The 16,698-nt window shown below is 43.8% G+C and overlaps 1 protein-coding gene across 1 annotated transcript; it reads right to left on the bottom strand.

Moving 5' to 3' along the window:
* Positions 1–1,398: 1,398 nt before the first annotated feature.
* LOC144120229 (uncharacterized) lies at positions 1,399–10,297 on the bottom strand. The gene is made up of 4 exons (XM_077652632.1): positions 10,280–10,297; positions 10,062–10,204; positions 6,320–6,378; positions 1,399–2,351 (listed from the first exon to the last, which is right to left on the bottom strand). The coding sequence occupies exons 1-4, from the start codon at positions 10,295–10,297 to the stop codon at positions 2,113–2,115; spliced, it is 459 nt and encodes a 152-aa protein (XP_077508758.1). The 3' UTR covers positions 1,399–2,112.
* Positions 10,298–16,698: the final 6,401 nt, after the last annotated feature.

Below are 16,698 nucleotides of genomic sequence, written 5' to 3'. Positions count from 1 at the left end.
TCGATGGCAGATGCCGGGGCTAGCAAAAATCTTTTCCTTCCTTTTTACTATTATTTTTAATAAAACCACTACCACCACCACCACCATGAATGTGATGATGCTGATTATGTCAGCATCGGGGTTATGTCAACATTGGGGTTAACTACTGAGCAGGATCCACAGCTAACGTCTGATCAAGCAAATTATTATTTCCTTAACCAGACCTTAGTTGAAATTCAAGCCGGTGTTTCATTCTTCGCGTTTCAAGTAATTCAATATTATTAGCCACCATAATAGGAGTCAGAGAGTCGGTGATATTAAACTGAATAAATGAATCCAAAAGTTTTTCTTTGAACCCTCTTTATTTTGTTAATGTTAAGTTTAGCAAATGGGTACCATACTATCGAAGCATATTCGACCTTTCGCCTGATGTATGCGTTGTATGTCAATAGTTTTACGCTGGGAGGAGGATTTCTAAATTTATGCCTCAGGAAATATAGCGTTCTAAATGCGGAGGAACATATGTGTGTGCGAATTCCAGCAGAGATGATTATGGTTAGAAAGTTATGGTTAGACCTAGATGTTTGTAGCTATTAAGCTGCTTTAATGGTGATCCAAGAGTCTACACGTGGATTAGTGGATTCTTTTTATGTGTTCTTTGGAGCGAAACTGTTTTTCGTTTTCAGTGTTAACAATCATGGCAAACTCACTGCACCAATGAAGCACATTTTATAGACTCAGAAAAAGTTCATTTTGATCACCAGTACACAAAATTTGACAAAATTCTACGCAACAATTAGCAATCAGGCGTATATGTGTTCCTGGGGTAACCACATTAACAATACCATTTATATAAAGCTGAAAAATCAAATTCCTTATGACACTTCCTCGGGGCATACCAGTGGTGACTGGCAGACAAGAGGAGCTTTGATAAAATTCATAAAGGTAACGTCTATCTCACCATTTATGTATAATGTTTAGAAGACGTATGCACTATTGTAACTGTGTCACTGTCGAATAGCTCTTTCTAGATACATGCGCCAAATCGCTTAATGCAGAGTGTTTTGCAAGAAAATTATTAACATGTTTTGCAATACTTTGTTAAAACATATTACAGCATGCGCAAGTCAAAGAAATCGAACGGCAATCTTGTATTAAAGAACAGTCCCCTTTCTTAAATGCTTGGCAACAAGATGAGCCACCTTGGTCACATCATCTTGTGACGTCATCACAACTTGTCCAAAGGATGGCGATGAAACTGCCCGCTATGGCGGGTCGCTGCTGAGTGAATGATTGGTCACGAGAGGTTCGTCGGGGGCAGCAACATAGGTCTCACAAGCCTCACTGATGACAACAAATGCCATCGCAAGGCAGTGGCGCATCGCTTAACTGCTAAACCACTGCGCCAAATGTGGTATGAGGACTCCAGCGATCTACGAATCTTAAGTACAGAGGAATATTTCCGCATATATGGGCACGAAGCTAATTAACTCTATCGCGTCACACCCTTGAGACATAGCTTAAGTCCAAATTCGCAGAAAATTCCCTGACGCCTGCTTGACCTCGCAAACTATGCCTCGAAGCACGTTGAAAGTGTTAGCGCCCCTAATTCTATTTGGCCACGTTAAATCACCCGTTGTCTTTTACTGCTCGGTACCCGGAGGTGCACCCACTGGAGGGTGCTCCAATGTAGGCAGCTTCCTTGTCTGGTGGGTGCCCGGAAAGTGTCACGATCAGCTATGGGCTCTGGAGCGGAGGCTTAACACGTACATATACTTTATCTTTTTCGCCAACTCATGACATTTTGTTAACGCAGACAAAGGTTCTAGAAACAGAAGCATCTATATGTGCGCTTCCGCGTACCGATAAGACCGATGTGCAACTGCACCTAGAGCTCACATACAGTGTCAATACGGTTCTGCGATGAAGCTCTCACGACTGCATAAAGGACTCCAACACCATTTTATTTCTATCAATACAGGTGTGTATTCTGACTTCCTTGCTCGCTAAAAACCGTTCAGGCAGTACAGGAAGCTTTCACCTTCGTCAGCTTGAAATAAAACGCTAACACCGAGAACAGTCCAAGGCCTTCCCTTCGCGCCGACACTGGTTACCTCTCCGCGCGATAGCAACTCAATGGAATCCTGGTGGGTAACAGGAGTGCAGTAGTATACCGCGAAAGGGCTTTTTCGGCTTAGGAGCGCAGAGCGACTTCTTGCAGCACACCTGGTGCGGCTCGGGTATTTCACGGACGAATTGGAAGCCTTGTTGTCGGTCTTGGTCGATGACGCTCAACAGGGCAGCGGCATTGCCACAGGTAGGGTCCAGGTCGTAAAGCTTGTAGACCACCGGGTTCTCCTGTCTCTTGATACCTGAGCATTGGCCGAGGGAAGGGAAAGCACGTGCACCGGATTAGAACTGAAAGAGACGTTCGTCAGTTTGGCTAGACACACTTTCATGACCGTGTGTCTCACAGTAAAGCTGGAAAACTGTCCAATTAATCTATATTGCACAGTTAATACCTATCTCGATTAAACTTTCTGTATGTTATCCTTTTTTTCTATTCATGCCGTTCTTACTGCATTTCAGTCTGGGGAACCACGACAAGCGCCACATCGAAAAATTTCACTTGCTTCAAAAAAAAAAAAACACTGCAAAAGGGTATTGTGGAATCCTGTTAAATTATCCGAGCCATTCATTCTTCGGAAAACATAGCTTGTTAAAACGTACGTACTAAATTTACAGCTTTCGTCATGCATCATGTGCATAAAAATTGACCACATGACGCCAATAAATCTACCCCGAGTGTGAGATATCCGATCCGCAAAACTAAGAGACCAGCTCCAAGAAATCGTACTAACCGCCGCTGCAACGATCGCCACCGCCCTCACCATAAGAATGAGTGACAACCAATCCAACAGCGCTCATATATTCAGACTCTCAAGCGGCCCGTCGAGTGCATACAAGCGGCCGTGTCACACGACACGCGCTACGCATCCTGGGACGCACTCTCTATCAATACTGCATCATCACCAGAGTCGTTGTTGTTGTTGTTAGCCTATCAAAAGATCAGAGTCGCCGGCCCTCAGTGCCTTGTTGTCAACGTCAGGGCGGACGCCTTAGCTCGAGTTTATACTCACCGAGCGGGGCCATCCCCTCCTGCCCTATACCTCCTATCGTCCTACTTCACCACGCGGCTCGAAACTTAAAGCCTTAATATTCGTCTCTACCCTCTCCCTCATCCCTCCCTCTCCTCTGAAGACTCCTGACTCTTACGGCGCCTGCAAGCAAACACCTATCCCAAGCTTGCAAGCAACACCTATCCAAACACCTATCCCACCTATCACAAAACTTTGCGAAGACAAATCTCCATGGTGCGGCCACACCTCCACCCTAACACATATCACATCGACATGTGCCCAAAAACCCCACCATCGAAGCCTCGTAATGCACCCCTGTAGCCGTGGGAGGTGAAGCTGACCAGCGCACGCCTCTACGACCAGGCGGCGCTCCTCCTCATCGCCATAAGGTCGGCAGAAGCCACCGGAACCCTCGACTGAGGGTCCACCCACATGCACGCCAGCCACCGCCCTCTTCAATAAACATTTACTCACGCACTCGTTCAGTCATTCACTGTAAAGAGTGCTCGAAATATTGGGCATCAGTCAGTTCTAATACGCTTAGTTTTGAAACTGAATTTAACCTCTCTGTGAATTGTTTTTGAAGACAAATACATAATTATCTGATAGATACTGATCAGATCTGTCCTCACCATTTCTTAACATTTTGTTATCCTTTGCATATATTTGTAATTATTCTTTAATGCCATTTTGTCTCATTTTACTACAGTGGACGCTAGGCGATTATCAAATATTTATATCTTTTGCATTTGCAGTGCAATGTGTCGTTTTTTTATATATAGGTACTATCATCACATTATATTTTTGGCGGATGTTGTGTTACGCTGATATTGTTTCTTATGCAGCGCTTGTCCCCTTGCCAATGAACACTGAATCTCCCTTGGAACTTCTGGAAATGTTCGGGACGCCCTGTGGACGTCCATCGGAGTTTTAGTGCCCATTCTGTTATTAGTATGCATTCTCTCCCCAGGTGCACTTCAATTGATGAACGCAAAAATTATGCAAATGGCCCTACCAGTATCACAAACTTGGTTCAAAAACTAATGACGCCTCACGCGGACGTCACGGAGTTCCCCAAAAGTAGCTCCATGGAATCCTGAGGCACGAAGCTCGCGTTTGCTTTCACTTGCCCTTAGCGCCATAAAACGGTCGAGTCGGTTGCGTTTCTTGTGGCGCGACTTGAAAGACGCGCCACATTGGTTGAGCAAACGGCAGAAGTGCTTCAAACACAAAACGAAGGTCATGCAAACTTATTTATTCGGAAGTTATATGCGAAGCCGTTGAAGGTTGCACGAGAGACATGCTTTCTTCATAAAGGCCTGCGAGTAGAAGACCGCTTCGTCAGAGAACACGTCGGCAAGTATTTATGCAAAAATCATGGACCTTTTTCGCGTCGTCCAAGCCATCGAAGTTAAAGTAAAATAAAAAGCATCGATCACTGTTTTGTGATGACAGACCATTTGACATAACCCCAAAAAATTAGTTCTTAGCCTGCTCGGCCCTGCACGTGCTCAGTGTTTGTTCTCTTAATATCCTCGTATCAGGCAATTTTTACCCCGTTACTTGACTACTCTGAGTGATGACAACGGCCCAACTGCCCTCTTTCGTCGCCTTGCTAAGTCACTTTTTGCGGCACAAGTATATTTCCTGAGAGACAAAGTTCAACTAAAACTTCGTGTAGCAAGATCGGTAAATTAGAATTTGAGGACTGGAACTGCAGTTTCCCAGTATTCTTTGGGCTGTACTAATTTGTCATAAGACACACAAACTACTTGAAGGCTCGAAAAATGCTGCATATGGCAGTTCCAATCGAGCTTACACGGAGTATTGTAAATGTGGCAAAAGCAGCTGGGCACCTGTTAGGCATCCTTCGAATCTGGGCATTTTACCCTAGAGCCGCAACGCCCGAAAGCCTAGTGTAATCGCCCACCAGATTCAGCCGTTGCTTTGCGGTACTGCCGAACTGAGCACAACCAGCAGCCCATGTCTTGCCATGATGATATTTTACTCAACAATCTTGCGTTCATGGCCCTCCGTCCGAACAATTTGTCGAGACAGGCATTTCATGCACATAACATTCTCTTGGTACACCATAATTACTCCTCTATGTTGAATGTACGTATTTTTAGCATTTTTCGTTAGATTCCTAATAACGCGTTAGCGCTATGGTCCGTTCAGCAGGAAATCCAGTGTCGTCGAAAGCGGCGGTGGAGCTGTGAGCGAAAAGGCACATGGCCCACCTGCCACCAAGCTCACATGACCGTGTGATGTCATTAGAACCGCCTACCGTGGCAGATTGAAACCTGCCCACCGTATTGTGAGCAAGTTGCTTTCAATGGCTGGTGGAAGGTAATTATTAGTCGTGAGGGCTTGCTCAGGAGGAGCAACATAGGTCTCACAAGCCCTACCGGTGGCTGTATTTGAAACAATCACCTGCCGGGCACTGGTGCATCGCTCACTCTCAAATTTACGCTTATAAATCATCAGAAGTAGAACGAGAACTCCCAGTGATCTATGAACGTAAATTAGAGAATGAGCAATTCCGCATATGTGAGCACTAACCATCGCCATATATTAATCGCGAGCATTAATCACATCATACACTTAAGGTAGAACTCGTTACCCTTCTATTTTGTCTGTTCCTTGTTTATTTATTTATTTTTGTTGCTGCCGAACAAAAGGCCAACTCCTGCCTTTTTTTTTCTTTCATCACTTTCTGGGTGTACTCTCATTTGAAATATATTCTGCCAGAGACCTGTTTTTATAGCTCTTGCCGTCTGCACTTCCAGCTTTACTAAGGAAGACCGGATGTCGACAGTTTGCTCTGGCAAGACTATTTGCCGTTACCGGCTGGCTTATTGAGAGGCAGAGTACACGTTTTTTACATCTGTTTGGGTCCTCCTATACTTCAATCTAGAAACGGAAAACAAACCATCTGCTTTCGTCGGTGCCTTATCGAAACGATATTTCAGGTGATCCAGAAACAGCCAATGTAGACTGCAACAAGCTCTCACAGATCGTACTTGGGTAGAGTGAGTGTTGGAAGCACACGGTTCTAAAATGTCAATTGCTGCCTTACCGGAGGACACCCGACGTCCCTGTATAGCACCAGCAGGCGCCAATGTGAAGGCGCCAACGAAGCATCACATTCGAAAGCAAGGTCGCCGCAGTGTCCGTGTTGTGTCATATCTGATACGTACCTTGTTCCGTTGACCGAAATGATGAAGTGGCATTGTCGAAGCGGAATACAAAGGAGCCCCTGAAAATGCACCGTGAACGAATGCGTTCAGCTTAGCACGCTGCCCCTGCGGCAGCGGCAGTCAGTTATTGATCACGTGGGCCGAAACATATTGTCAATATCCACAGTTCAAGGTGGTTGGTTATGAATTTATAAAGGGTTTAAGCTTTCGAAGGGCGAGGCCCGGAGTTCTTTTAGCTTTCAAGATACCGCGAACGCTGGCGATATACAAACAGCTCCATAGAGTGGACCATAATAAAACCTGGTCAGCTCCATGATTTAAGGAAGCCATACCGTGGTGCGTTTTAGTTCGCAGGAAACATGTGAAGCCTGTCTTGGAAAGTCCCTGCGGTTAATTAGGAACTGCAGTCAGTTAGGTTGTACGTACGACCTCAGCATGTGATACCCTAAACCGCAAAACCTTATTAACTAAAACACCGTGCATTCTTTATCTGCTCAAAAGAATATATTTAGCTTATGTTCTGAGAGCACCCCGAGGGACGCTACACGTGCCGACCTAGTAAATTTGTGCGGAAATCAAAAACTAAAATAGCTCAAGGCATTCGCAAGGCACACATATCGGAGCGTACGCTGCAGCTGTCTCCGTTCCGCTACGTGTTCGTTCATCTAGGTCATAGGCTGTGGTTGACAGCTGGAGACTTTAAAAGGCACTGGTTCCATCGCGTATGGTGAGTGCAACGGTCGAAAAGGGTGAGCTATGTTTTTTCACGGCACGAGCGCAGAAGCATGAGACTCCGTTAAACCGAAAGTGCGCTTTCCGCAATTGTCCAAGCAGTCATGAGTACATGAGTGCAAATTACATTATCTAAGGTGTGCAATACCATGCATTCATTAGTGTCTTCTTATCATAGCGCAATTTTCTGATCACAGCAGTTAGTGCACTGCAAATAAACATAAATGTATCACTGCAGCTATTCAGTTGGCTCATGTCATCATATGCCGGTGTCCTCAAGTACACTGATCGTAAAAGCAGATTTTCGTTCGCTGTCAAAAGTTTCGAAGCATTATTGTGATCTACTGACACGACTGTTGGTCTACAGAATGTACATATTGGTATACAGGTAGAAAATTCGAAATCTGAAGTATGAAAAAGAACTATGCTGAATTCTTTCATATCCACCACCTGTCATACTAAATGTATAACATCTAATGGTAACAAATTCTGCTAAAGATAATTTATTTTCTATTTGCAGATCTTAAAACTATTCCCCGCGAATTTTGGTGCTTTGTTTTACCAAATGAGCTTGTATCTTCTTCTCTCATCATCAGTAATGAAACGGTTAACGACCCATTCAAGATAGCTAGCGCTTTTAGCTTACTTTGAATCTGTATTTTATCTTGACAACGAAAAACTTCCAGCTTTCAACGCTTCCAATGTGGCAACCTCGATTACTGGCTTGAAGATTAGTGCACATGGTGTGCTTAACCTAATAGTGAAGTTGGACGCGCAAAAATTGACCGACCCTAATGGAACACCCAATTCATCTGTCTTTTAATGCTTACCATGGACTGCTCGATATTTAACCGTCATCTTTCACGAGTGGCTCATAACTGACACGGTACCATCTAATGGGAGCTGGCCAATGTGCACATATTACAAAAATCGCGTAAAACACAGCCTTTATATATACCTGCAAAGCTATTTCCTTAATATCATAGTTATGCAAATGTTGGAACACATAATGTACAACTATATAATGAAAGTTCTGGAATCTAACTCAGTTCTTTGTCAGTTGCAGCACGGGGCTTGAAAAAACTGTAGCACCGTAACACAATTCGTTGAGTTCGAACATCACATTTCCTACATCCTTGACATCAATGCAGAAGTGGACGCAATTTTTATAGATTTTTTAAAGCATTTAGCATTTTATTGCATTTTAATTTATAATTCGAACTTAACGTCAACTAAAAAAAATCTCATTTGTTCATTCCATTACCAGTTTTCTTTCGGACCTGTCACAATTCGTGTTTTGTAATTCATCGAACACTTGTTCTATCACAGTGTCAACTCGTGCCTCTAAAGAGTCAGTTCTTGGTCCTTCGTTATTCTTAATATACATTAATGACTTGCCTGTAGCTAGAAAACTAAACTGCGAGTTTTTGTTCCCGGTTAAACACCTGACAAATCAAAAACAAATTTTACTATGACTGTGGTTATTTCTTTCACGGAAAGCCCATTTCGCGTACTATTCAACTAAACATTCAATGACTTCAGTGGACAGGTTTTTAGAATGCATCATGACATCATATTTGCCACTGACATGTCCTGACCGCAACATACTATTTTATTTGCACTAAAGCGCTTAAAACGCTAGGGTACTTGAGGCCCCACTTCATTAGTGCTCCAGAAGAAGCTAAGCTATAAATGTGTTAATCTTTAATTCGTCGAGTACTAGATAATGCATCTCCTATCTGCAACCCCCAGATATACTGAAGAATTGCTCTAGCATATGCTATATAGAACTACTATATAGAATGCTCTAGGATATACTAAAACATTCAAAAAGAATCAATCAGGTTCATATATATTCGTATGATGAACTTTTCTCACCCTCTTACGTTTTTTCCTCTATAAACCTCACCCCCTTCCTATGCACTTTGACATCGAGTCACACGCATTGCATCAAATTGTCTAATCGTTTTTGACGTATTCTCTACATTTTACCGATGCATCCTATCAACCACAAGTCACCGTAACATTAACATTAGGCCATCTTCACTGGCACTGATATTTTCAAATAGTTTTTTTTACGTGTATAATGAAATACAACTTAATTCCTGGAATAATAAGATCTTCCCATTAAACGCTGTCTATCTTTCTTCGATTCTCTTTGTCTCTCCCCGTAAACTCACTCATAGTAAATATATTGCTACATTATTTGTTTTTTTTCAGTTTACTGTGTATTCCTTCCATTTCATTCATGTTACTTCAACTTTTCTACATTCTGCATTAACATTTTATATTCATTTATTGGGGTCTTCCGTGTTTTGAGTAAAATCTGCTTTATTGTTCGTTGTTTTTGCATAAAGTCTATCAAATATTCCTTAATCCACTCCTGCCATAGCCCCTTGCGAGAGCTGCAAGTATATAAAAATGCATTATTAATTAACTGAAAAACATATACCAGTCTGAAAACAGCTCCAGACGAATGTACCAGATTTCATGCCGCTTGATACGCGTGAGAACGAAGAACTATTTCTGCTGTCGGCAAGCAATGGAGAAGCTCCAAAGCTGGTCTAAATCTGCCGCCGTAATAGGTTACGCGCAATATCAATTTAATACGTGTATTAAGAAATGGAACGCAGACCAAAAGTTGTTAATACGAAGACATTTCGGCTGCCATACGGAAGCCTTGATCACTCCGTGATCGGGTGATCAATCCTTGATCACTCTGTGATCGGGTGATCAAGGCTTCGGTACGGAAGCCGACACGTCTTCATATTAACAACGACCTTTGGTCGGCGTTCCTTTTCTTAATACATGAATCTTCTACCAGACCAGAGGAGTTCGTAAACGTTACATTTCATCAATTTAATACAAATTATTAGCGTTTGTCTCGGTGCATAGTGGGGTAAGCTGACCTTCCATAGGAATCTATTTCATCACATAGCAACTATTCGTCGAGTTTGGGCACACAGCCCGAATGCACCTCAACGAAAGGAATAAATCCAATGTTGCTTACTTGACAGTGCTGTCGGGAGAGCCGCGCGTAGCCGTCCAAATTGTGGCGTTTCCAAAGTCGCCGTTCAGCGAACCAGTGCTGTCCCAGAGCACAGTGAAGTTGACGGTGCTTTCCGCTTCGAGGGTGACGCCGGTGCGGTAGCACTAGTGGAACAAAATGGGCCTCTCTCGGCTGCTCTGAGGACGAGAAAGCTGCGCTTCAGTCCTGGTATGAAAAACCAGGTGGAAGAAGTCCATCCAACATGTGCGGCCTATGGGGAGGCCAATGGCCTAAATTTATAATGAGGGCAAATAAGCTGGCCGGCATCAGTAGATTACCGCACTGAAAAGGACAAGTGTGCTACTTTCAAACAAAGCGGAACTTTGTTAGTATAGATTAAGTAAAAAAAGAAAATACCGGTGTCGCCGCCACCGGCCGGCTTTGCAAGCAAACTGCGATGCGTGAGCATAGGATTGAAGCTCGGATAACAGAGGCAAAGCTGCACCTGTATTCAGTTGAAGGTGGCGGTTGCGATTCCTATCCGGTGTAGATATTGCCAGTTCAAATCAAGTGGCGGTAAAAAATATCTATGAAATCTCCTCACCAATAGAATTATCCTGTGCTGCCGGACAAACACCAATATAGCCAGATATAGCCGTAAAATCGGTTTTTGTTAAAAACGAACAATATATGGAGTTACCCTTACTTTGCCTTTCAGCGTTATTCATACTGACCGTTTTTCTTTATGCGGGGATAGGGTGGCCACAGCCTGCAAAGGACAGGGTTAATTGGAGAGACATGGGAGAGGCCTGTGCCCTGCAGTGGACGTAGTCAGGCTGATGATGATGTTTCTGATAACAAGATAACCGCGCTTCCAGTTCAGTGGGCATTGCACATGACATATTTAAGCCCTGCCGCTACTCCTATTTCGCAGGAGCATCACCTAAAAACAACGCTGTAATTTCGTTTTCCCCTAAAAGTAATTGAACACTCTTCTTTGATTTTTCTTATAAGTTTGCCACAACTTTTTCGTCTCCGCCATTAGCTTTTGCTAACGGCTACAACACCACTAGTGCCAGGCTCTTAAAGTTTTACACGCCTGTCTAACGGAACGATAAAGGAAAAGGCGGAATGGAAGAGTACTACTGTTAATAATGATATTTTTGACCAATAATAATGCCGGGAGGGTCTACATTAAATCTAAAGATGGTCTCCTGTTGTATGCGCACTTCAAAAAATGAAGCATTCCTCACAGCTTTCCTTGCGAAAAGAAAATATCAGGGATGAGTCGAACGCTGCCTTCCTAAATGTGCGCGATCCCATGCCTAGGGAGTGACTCAACACTGTGTATATGTATATAGGGCATATGACAATAAAACTTCCCCCTTCCCCCCCTACACGTTTTGCCCACCACAGATGTACTTTAAGTCTCAAGGCGCTTCTGGCCAACGGAAGCAGGGAGGGCGTTTTATTGCACAAAATACTAAGCCAGCGTCGTATGCAAAGGACGAAGTGCATCGTATATCTGTCGTAAAGTGCGTGAAAAAAAATGTGTCGTCGGGTACCTTGTAGAAGCCTGCAGTGGGATCTCCTCATTCCGTGATGACAAAGGCTGTCAAGGCGATGAACGCGGAGGCAACGGCAGGAACCACAGAACGTGTCATTCTGACGGATGGCCGAGCTGAAGAAACGACAGCAAATGGGATAATTCAATTCATGGTATACATAACAACCGTGCATGTTAGGTGACAAAGCAAAAGAAACTGCAGTTATCATGCCTATTCAGCGTATGTTCCAGCGGAAGTGTTTAAAACCTACATGTCGTATTTTATATTGGACTTCACCACGAGAAGAATTGGGGGCTCTAAATGAAACACGAGAGTTCCCTTCAAACAATACAAGTAGGGACTGTGCCGGGTTTGCAGAAAGTTTTGGAAGGTGGTAGCGTTCCACTTTTGCCCAAGAAGCAACAGGCACAATTCCCGTACATCGACGTCGAAAAAAACCTCGATATCGAATAGCATGGACTCCACCATCTCCAGCCTGCGGCGGTCTGCGTTGCAGGCTTCCTCCCTATAAAGGGTTAAACGAAATATGCGGAATAGTGCTTTCTGCCACGTAGCTGCACCTTGATATCGGTGCCAAACGCAGCCGCATAATACACGTAGAGATGATGCGCGTGCCGATCGGGCTCCCGAGAAAAATGTCCAATCAAATTAACCACTTGAGGGGTGCTTCGACTGAGACTGTAACGTACATCCCGCGTACGACGCCTGACAGAATGGTCGGTCATATCCCACCACTCTGTAAAATTTTACATACAGAGCACGCAATGCGATTGATAACGGAGAGACGTTAGCGAGCAGCTGCTACCGTCAGCGGGATTCTTTCACCTTCCATTTACCTCGAAGATGTAGCATGAGCTGGATAAGGCCAAGAGCAAAATTTACTGTGACTCGTGTTGATGGCGGCAAAATTAAGAACAGACCAATTTTATTATGAAAAGAAATGCGTGCAGGAAAGACAGAGGAAAAGCGACAGAGAGAGTTGGAAGCAAGAGGCTGAGAGAGAGTGGTCTTTCTGCTATTGCGCTGTGCAGCCCTTTGGAGAAGAAAGGTGCGTATCTCCCTTGCTATTTTTCTAATCTCGGCGTTATCATTCAAAGAAGCAGTCCACCTTTCTTTCTCTCTACGCCGAATAGGACCCTTCCCGCTTCATGTTTACCATGCCCTCTTAGTGGTCCGCCTGTTTCGTGGTGTAAATTCCTGAGAATCGCAGAGAATTTTTTAGCTTTGACCGAACTCGCTGGTGCGTGCTTTGGATGAAACCAACAAGTTCCCCCATGGGCTCGCTTAAACATTACGTATAGGCGCTAATCTACCCATGTAAGTTAAAAATAGATCAAAGAGCGCTCACCTTATGTTCCTCCGACGATTTGAATCCTAGCCAGACTGATCAGGAGAACCGCAGCTGCTCTGGGGTCTGCTGTTATGCGCGCGAGAGTGCGGCGGTGCTGAAGGACGCTTTATTTGTGTTTCTTGTTTTCCGGCGCTCTTCCCGGCTTTGAGCGCTCGACGTTTTTAGGACATATATAGTTCCAAACATAGCGTGCTGCTGTTGCTATGCGAGTTCTTGTTTCGTCAAGCTTGTATGCTTCATATTTGGGACATCTATGGAAATCCTAAACCTACGCTTCGAGCTACGGCATCCTGACGGCAGGGCTTCATGGTCTCGGTGAGCTCATGTTTTTAATGCTAAAGCTATACATGGCTCATCACTCAGAAAATTCGGCGTTTACCATCCACGCGAAACGGACGCAGAAGCCACGTGACCTCATCAAGTCATGGAAAGTGCCTACATCAGCAGGAAAGAAAGAAAAAAAATTTCTTCCCAACTGGGTTTCGAACCCAGGCCAGCGCGAACAGATCACCTTCGCTTGCCGCGTCCCTTCTAAAAATGGCCTGTAGACAGATGGACTCGTCATAGACTCTACTGCCTTCCTATAGACATTTCGTTCCCTCTAATAATGGTCTATAGTCTAGAGACGCAAGTCTACTAAAAGTGTATGGCAATAAATCTGCAGACAGTTTGTAACTATCTGTAGGTTTTGTATTTCCTACAGTGTTGTAGGCGTAACCGAGAAAAAGTAACTAAATACGTCACTCGTTACGTTAAAAAAAGGAACGCGTTACCGCCCTACGTTACCTACAAAAAGAGCTAACGCATTACCGTTACCATTACCCAAATAAAGGGCCGCAAGTCACTTTGCTGTTACTCCATGGCCATAAATTTTTAATCAGTTCGTCTTCGCTGCAAGAACTGACGAGAACAATTTTATAAATCTCATATTTGACATAAAACTTATAGCCGAAACGATGATTTTAGCAGAAATCCAGATTTAACGAGAATATTTTGCATAAATTGTTTTCGTATGTGTTGTCAAATCCATGCAGTGCCACTATTTGTTTGCTGTTTTTCCTCTGTGTCAGTATATTACGGTTTTTTTTTTCGTGTACGGTGCAATCAGTGTTTGCAGTCCAATGTATTTAATATTGTTTATTTTTTGTTCTTTCCACTTTGTACCATCTTTTGTCTGCTAAATATTGTAACCCCTCCCCTCACACAATGTTCCAAGTGTGGAACCTGTGAGGTATTTGTATAAATAAATGGGCAGGAGCTTAGCAATGTTGTCTGTAGAGTTGTCTGTTAGAGTTGTCTAAAGTTGTCTGTAGACTTACATGTAATGGCTTCTAACTCTGTGGAACATGGTGAAGCCATTTCCTAGATGTGACATTAAACACAAAATGACACCTCGCCAACAATGCTAACTTCACAAAGAAAACATCGCTGAACTCGCAACAAATTTGCAGTAATTCTAAGAAATGTGATATTCCAAAACGTTCGGTATGCTTCCACTATTTAAAGAGTTGTGTGCCTGAGTGGTTTGGGAAGGCGAGGCAGGTTTCGAATGCGTGTTCGAGCACGTGTTTCGTGCTTTATGAGCACTTTTTTCTGTTGGGTGCGTCGTCAAGAGCAGGTGTTTTCTGGCATGCATGCGAGCCGCAGCGGGGGTCGCCGACAGCACCTGTACAGTTTGTTCATTTGCAACATCACTGTAGGTGCTCTGCGTTTTTTTTTTTCTAAATAGAGGGCGGAGAAGGGGGAGGGGGCAGGTAATTGGAATAAAAAGTAACTAGTAACGTGACACCTCACGTCGCTGAAAAATATTGATGTAAGTACGTAACACGTTACAGTTCGAAAATGGTAACGAGTACGTTAATAGGTTACCGAAAAAAGTAACGCGTTACCGGTAATGCCGTCACTTGTAACGCATTAACGACAACACTGATTGCCTATAGACTATTCTCTAGGAGTTCTCTTTGGACAATATACGGACTTTGTAGACTCTATGGACTGTCTGCAGAATGTCTAAAGAATTTTTTGTTAACGTTCATTAGAGGACTATTACATTATTATTATTAGGGCGCGGGATGCATTACAGCATCCCGCTCCCTAAGCTGCCTTCTCTCGCGCTGGGTTTGGGAATAAAAAGAGAAATAAATAAATGAATAAAAATAAACAGCAAAAATTAAACTGCTTAAATAAAGTTTCTTCTCGAGTGACTTTCGAACTCAGGCCGGCGCGAACAGGTCAGCGTCGTGGTCCACTTCATTAGAGCACTACGCCATCGACGCTTGTTTTTTTTTCTGTTCACAGTAAAGAAAAAAACGCTGAAGCAGAGCAAAGTCACAATACCAAATTGATACCCGCAATTGCGGCTGTGCGGTGATTCAAAAACATTTTAAGTTCGCTGCTAGCTCAACACTGGCATCCATTCAGGTTCATTCTAAAGTTCCTTTTGATCAGCCACAACCTCAATGAAATGCTCCCTGGCTGGGTGAGCATCCACATCAGCGTGTCTCACAGCCTTTCTCGCCTTTCATACCCTGTGGAGGCAGAGAAACGGGAATATGTCGTTTTGCACAGCCTCTTAATTATCGACAGGAAGAAACCTTATACCGCACGGCGTCACTAGCAGGTTTCTTTTAATGTCCGCTGCAAGATGTCCCAGAGAAATGGCACGTTCCAGTAGTCATGGAACATGTGTTATATGGTGTCCGGTGTGCGGCGTATTAGGCAGTCAACCGGTCATGGGCAAAGAAGCCTTTTTTCCTTAACCAAGGTTTAACAATGTACCGCTATGTAAAAGGAAGTAGGAACTTATCGCTGACGATCGAACTGGCATACTTTTAACCCTTTTTTAAGACCTCCTTACCTTCCCTTCACAGTATAAGGAACGATAAACAGCAGTCGGTTTCATGCGAACAAGTGAACGTTTACTTAGTTGTTCTCTGGTCACATAATTTAGGTACTCCAACGAGAACTTAGCCATTAACGTATTAAAAACCGTCACAACTTCGCGCAAAAACCCGCTCAGTCTTCTGCGTTTGATGTTCCTGGACGACGTCAGCACAACACCCCGAGGCTAAACTGCCAGTCTCTCGCGCTACGTTTGGCTATCTTATCCACCAACTTTTATGCGGGCAGCAAGAACAGATAAGCATCACTGGCCACTCCAATAGAGCAGTGCGCCATTCCCGCAGCCGAACACCCCGCGTGCACGCTCCTCCGTAATGTTTCTAGGTTTTGAGACGTGAATACTACGACTTCCTTGGCTCGTTTCTACCTGAACCACTAAGCAAGCGCGCGGTCTCGGAAACCGTGGGCATCCGTCTCTAGAATCGGCAAACAATTTCCTGCTGGGACAAAGTCAACCACTTGTCCGGCCCGGCACACATGTATAATCCAGCGCTTAGGTAAACCTTCTGCGGCTCGAAAAAAGAATGCTGCTGCAATATCATTTTTTTTTCGGAAACAAATTTGCGCTAAATAACAGAAGCGCATTATCTTTGCATTGAATGGATTTTTCAACTTGTGTACACGGTCCTTTGGCATGTCTATGCAAAGATCGGAAACTGAACCCTTCCACCTCTCTGCTTTTTACATGAACGGAGAAAAATAACAACGTGGTCCTAATACCATCTGTGCAGCAAGAAAAAAGCAATAAAATTGAAGGGGACGCTTAAGTTCCACCTTAAGGGTATGACGCGATGGTATCATCATCATCAGTCTGATTACCTCCACTTCAAGACAAAAG

Source organism: Amblyomma americanum, chromosome 2, assembly GCF_052857255.1.
Source record: "Amblyomma americanum isolate KBUSLIRL-KWMA chromosome 2, ASM5285725v1, whole genome shotgun sequence".
Classification (NCBI taxonomy): Eukaryota; Metazoa; Arthropoda; class Arachnida; order Ixodida; family Ixodidae; genus Amblyomma; species Amblyomma americanum.
This window is presented reverse-complemented; position numbering and strand designations above follow the sequence as displayed.

Excerpts from the sequence above, each read along its gene's own strand:
- LOC144120229 (XM_077652632.1), bottom strand. Across the intron at positions 6,379-10,061 it reads TCTCCCGACAGCACTGTCAA|GGGCTCCTTTGTATTCCGCT; the intron begins GTAAGCAACATT and ends GTGCATTTTCAG. Across the intron at positions 2,352-6,319 it reads ATTTCGGTCAACGGAACAAG|GTATCAAGAGACAGGAGAAC; the intron begins GTACGTATCAGA and ends GCCAATGCTCAG.